Source organism: Convolutriloba macropyga, chromosome 6, assembly GCF_964194025.1.
Source record: "Convolutriloba macropyga chromosome 6, txConMacr16.3, whole genome shotgun sequence".
Taxonomy (NCBI): domain Eukaryota; kingdom Metazoa; phylum Xenacoelomorpha; order Acoela; family Convolutidae; genus Convolutriloba; species Convolutriloba macropyga.
The window spans coordinates 1015037-1020355 of record NC_134473.1 but is presented as its reverse complement, the minus strand read 5'-3'; the positions used below and the strand labels follow the sequence as shown (position 1 = coordinate 1020355).

The following is a 5319-nucleotide window of genomic DNA, read 5'->3' as shown; positions in this document are numbered from 1 at the left end:
ATTAAGAGATTATAGTTTCATTTCAGGAATTGTCTAATTTCACAGTAGTTGCAACTGCTTACACATCCCCTAACACTTTTTGTTAAAAGTTAATTTCAGGTTTAATTATTGCTCTAACCATGACTTTTAGATTTTAATTTTTTTGCTATTAATTGTTGAAATATTGACCATCTAACTTCACAAAAATATCGTCCTCTATCTTTAGATAAGGAAGTTGAGTGGCCAGAAACATCTTTTTCATCAACCGAGAGAGGATGCCGAGACAGTACAGGGAACTGGAGAAACATGGAGAGAAGGGAGGGTCAGGCAGAGAGACACGAGGGATATTTCCTAATGGGAAGCACAGCTGGGATTGAGGGATCCGATGCAATTGTCACAACTGACATCTGTGTCCATCAAGGTGACGACTACTACATGGTAGAGTGGGGAGATGGAGTGACGTCATCAAGTGACATGTCACGTGACCATGGAAATAGAATCGTGGAAGTGTACACAACTGAGAACATTTATAGAGTGTTCGATATGAAAGGTTGCCTTCATTTCTCAGAAGAAGTCTCTTGCTTGTTTTGCAGCATTGATTGCCAGCGAGCACCAGGATTCAGTGATAAATTTGGAGCGTTTTTCTATCTTTTTTTAGCACGCTAAGATTTAGCTCAGGTCTAAAATTGAGCTCAGGTACAAAGTGACGTATTGACAAAAGTTGAAACGGTTTTGAGCGAAGATTCATGCGATAGAATTTGTTCTCATCAAACCACTAAACTGCATTTGCGATTACTACGCTTGTCTATTAAAAGAGTTCAATATATAGTTTTCGTTTTTTAATCTGAGTTCACTTCATTGACAAGTTCGTGGTTTGTTACTCTATCAAATTTAGTTTCATTTTTACCCATTTTCCTTAATTTTCTGCAAAATCGTCACCCGATTACTACAAACATGCCAAACAATTTCGATTCCGTGCTAAATCTTCAACGATTTCGAAGTCATTTAAGGTTTTCAATGGTCGCCCGTATTTTAACCGTTTTTCGTCTAGCCTCGAATATTTTGTTCATATAAATATAATTTTTACTTTTAGATGATGATAGTTACTGCATGATTGAGAGTCTTCATTCGAGTGTCCAGGGCAGCCCTATGACATGGGCCCAGACTCGGAAATCTGACATCGAACAGATCTCAGAACTCCTCGATTCTTTGTCAGACGTTGACAATCTTCGCAATCGCATCTCATACCTCATGACCTACGTGCCCCCCGAAGTCATTTATCCCAACGTTGAACCTGGAAACTCCGGTTCTTATGACCCTGGAAACTCTGGAGGAGTAGGGTATTATGATCCTAACAGCGGGTACCAGGGAAATGGTGAGCCCTCCTACGAAGAGGTCCTACAGAAGGTCCAAGAGATTGTACAACAATACGGTTACTTGTACCCACAATACACGTATGATGAGCTAGTTCAGGTAATGCTCGACCAGTGGAATTCTGGTCTCGTTAATCCAGCAATTCGAGCCAGACGTCGATTCCGGAGAAGCTCTGACAGTGGATTGAGCGCAAGCGATGTTGTGTATTCTGTTACAAGTGAAGTTACCAAAAGTAGTGACTTGGAGCTACTGAAAGACAACAGCGTGAGTAGAACTATTTTAATAATCACTATTGAAAAGTTTAACTCTCTGATAGTAATTGACCGTAATGAAAATCGAGTGGGAATCCATAACCGTGTTTAAGGCCCTAATCTAAACCTGGAATTATGAAAAGAACGTCCTCGACAGATTTTTGGTATGAAAAGAGTTTGTCTGGACTTTAACTGATGTTCTCGGTTTTGGCTGGACTTAAAAGAACCGTCCTCGACTTTGACTGGAACTAAAACAAACGTCCTCGATTTTGGCTGGAACTAAAACAAAGGTCCTCGATTTTTGGATAGACAATTAAAACGTGTCATTGAATTGGGCTGGACAATAAAATTTTGTCCCTGAATTTGTCTGGATCCGTCGGTTTCAATTGTTCTAGAAAGTGAATGGACAATGAGCAATGTCGTCGTCTATGTCTTTCAAAAATTCCAGGTCTTAGCAAGGGGGTCCGCGCTTTAAATTCTCCCCATTCGCATGTAGGAGTGAATGGGGTTGGAGTCTGTTTAGAGTGGGGGGGGGGGGGGGGGCGTTGGGTGCAATAGCTGATATCGGAGGTTTGAATGGAAAAAAGATCCGATGTAAAGGACAGACGTCTTGAGAGATTGGGAGGAGTTTTGATATTTTATTGGGCTCTGATGGGCTGAAAGGAAAAGACCTTTGAGGAATTACCACCAATCCAAAACGCTGATCTGAGAGTGGTCTGCGATGATCAGCAATGGGAAGTCTTTTCAGCAATTGTCGTAATTACGTAATCTTGGAGTAGCCTAACGGAGAGGTTGACGCCCAGGTCTTGGTAAAGATTTATGAAAAAACAATGCTCAACCAAAATGTACTATGAAAAGACCATACTCGACTCACTTGAGCTATGTAAAGAGTTTAACTGGACTTTAAGACATGCTGAACTTTAGCTCGACTCAAATTTGTCGCAAAAGACTTTAACCGGACCCAAAATTTATAAAAGACTTTGGCTCGACCCAAAATGTGGGCTGGAATTAAGCTCGACACAATGTTTGCAAACAAAGTCCAGTTACAGTCTTTTCATGGGTACATCATTGGTCTTTTCATCAGTCTGCTTTCTTGCCATTAAAATTTTTTGTGCAATATTGCATATAACATAGTCAGTATGTATGCTCTTAATATGAAATTGGGAAGCCAAAAGTAGGATCTAAGACATCGCTGCAATAGGAAGACTCTTGAGCAAAAGTGCAAGTGCTTATTGGCTACATTAGATCTGCTCTGCTGTTGTGCAGTCCATTTTGTTAAACCCACAGAATGAACGAAGATTATAAACGGAAAAAATGTACCTCAAGTAAGACCAAGAACAAAAACATGGAGAAACCTATCAGAAAAACATCGCAGTTTAAATATTAAAAACGCTCGTTTTCAATAAGAAAATACGTGGCCAATGTCCGAAAAGGCAAATTTCAAGAAACTTTGATTTTTGCACAATCGGGTAATCAATTCCTGTTCTCACTTTCCATGACACATAAACCAATTTTGATGACGGAATTTAGCAACGCAACAATTGGATTTAAGTTACACCCAAACGAGGGGTTACACTTTGTCACGAGTATTCACTGATAAGCGTAACCCACTTCCACAAATTTCAAAAAGTAATTAGCCTGAGAATTTAGTGCCCAAATTTTCTTTGTAAATATTTGAAACCCAATTCAAAGACTTAACTGTTCTTTTGAACAATGATATGTTTAATCGCAAAACTGCTAATTTTCCTTTTAATCCGCAATTAGTATCGAGAATAAAAATTCTTAAAATTAACCACCAATTGGGCATCGTTTCATATGAATCTAATTGTCAACATCTTAGTTGTCGGAAATAGTTACTTATAGTGAGGAAACTAGCGTTTTATTGCGTGGAAATAGTTAACTTAAGATTATTTCAAATTTTAACAATAGCAGCAAAGACACAATTTTTGTAAAGCCAGCACTTATATCTAATTGTGATGCAAGGTTGAACTAAACCACCCTATTATTGCTTCCAACTCTAATCTTTAAGTCCGACATTGGCCGGGTAATGTGAAAGGTATAATTTATTCAGCTTTACTATCCTCTTTAATTAAATTAAAAACTTGTAGTTCACTCCAAACTAAATATTCTAAAGGAGAATTACTTTTTTGACAAAATACTAAAATTTTTCAGAATTTTTCTTTTTTTCTTATATGGAAGTTTTGCTAAAAATTTTATGGAAGCTTTGCTACAAATTTTTCAGAGTTCAAAAAGTTATCGCTGTTTTACGCACACCTTTCTTGAGATCAGAAAAGTAAATGAGCTCGAAATAGTCCCTCAAGATCAAATTTTGGATGAAAGGTCGATAGACTTCGCATTTTATATTGTGCGCAATCTAGTGACAATTGTAATTGACTCCAATAAATTGATCTTGTTGCTCATTAAAGTGATTTGGAGTTTTAGAAGCCAATTTTTGCAACGCTTTTGTCACCAGATTGCGCATAAAGGCACGTGACAAAAACAGCGAAAAAGGAAAGGCAATTTGGTCGGTGATATTTGCATTGTCGCTTAATTAGGCAAATTTTTATAGCATGCGAAAAACTAACGACTTGGTTTTCCTGAGTTTTTAAAGAAGGCAACTGACATTTTTTTTCAAGCAGCGATCAGTAAACAAGCTGCATTTTAATTTGTTTTTCGTCTATAAACGAAAAATTTTTTGTTCTTTTCATTTTCCAGTAGGGTAGGATCACTAATTTGCGGCAATTTTACCACGGATTAATATGCAACCTTTTTTTAGATTGATAAAGTGTGCACAAACTCTTCAACATTCTATTTTATTGAGAAACGTGATGATAATTCTGTGCCTTCTGATTGCACAATGAGCTACTACTTCTACTATGCAGACAAGATTGGTCAAGCAGGTGAAGGCTCTTTTAGCCGACAGAAGCGAGCAAGCGAGCCGATGATACCCCCGCCACCAGTGTACTTGACCGATACCCCCGTCGATGAAACCACCACCAGTGTACTTGAGAATGACGACACTGGCAATAATGATAACGATTTGGTTCAACTACTCAACGACGAATCGGCACTGGCTGATGTGGCCTTGGCAATCGGCGATCTGCGAAACAACTCTGTGAATCCTGAGGAAACTATGGCACTCAGTATAATACTTCAGGCGGAGAAAGAGTTCGGAGCCCAACTATACAACGTACATTTTAAGTTTTGTTGAGCAAAAAAGAAATACAGAGCGAAGATATACAGATATAAAGATCAAAATCGTAGTGGAATTTAAAGTTTAAAATAATCATAAGACTGCTTTCCCTCGACATACGGACGTACCAGAATGAATTGCCTCATAATTTCTGATTAGTTATTCCATTTTTCCACCCTCAATCCGATTATTAAAACTTTTTGCCGCTCATTCCACTCATTTTTAATCTTTTTTCCCGCTCACTCCACTTATTTCGTCCATATATTTAATTTATGTTATGTAAATTCCGATCAGTTTTGCTTTTCTCTTTCGTTGATTCCAATCAAAAATAATTTCTCGTATTTTGTTTCCAAATCCTGGGACAAGCTAGGTAATTTTTGCCGAGTTATCACCGCCATTCAACGCAAAATTGTGTAATATAAGCGATGAATGCAGAAAATATTGTAAGATAAGCGCTGAATGCGGCGAAATTACATAAATCATGCGGTAAAAGCGGTGCAAAAAACCTTTATTGCCTTGTAG

General features: G+C 38.0%; 1 protein-coding gene across 1 annotated transcript; it reads left to right on the top strand.

The window, feature by feature from the left end:
* Positions 1 to 210: 210 nt before the first annotated feature.
* LOC142340681 (uncharacterized) lies at positions 211 to 5045 on the top strand. Its single transcript, XM_075391374.1, has 3 exons — positions 211 to 529; positions 1073 to 1617; positions 4381 to 5045. Exons 1-3 carry the CDS (start codon positions 286 to 288, stop codon positions 4813 to 4815), a joined length of 1224 nt encoding a protein of 407 aa, XP_075247489.1. The 5' UTR covers positions 211 to 285; the 3' UTR covers positions 4816 to 5045.
* The last annotated feature ends 274 nt before the right edge of the window (positions 5046 to 5319 follow it).

Excerpts from the sequence above, each read along its gene's own strand:
- LOC142340681 (XM_075391374.1), top strand. The coding sequence starts at position 286 with ATGGAGAGAAGGGAGGGTCAGGCAGAGAGACACGAGGGATATTTCCTA. Across the intron at positions 530-1,072 it reads TAGAGTGTTCGATATGAAAG|ATGATGATAGTTACTGCATG; the intron begins GTTGCCTTCATT and ends TTTTACTTTTAG. Across the intron at positions 1,618-4,380 it reads AGCTACTGAAAGACAACAGC|ATTGATAAAGTGTGCACAAA; the intron begins GTGAGTAGAACT and ends ACCTTTTTTTAG.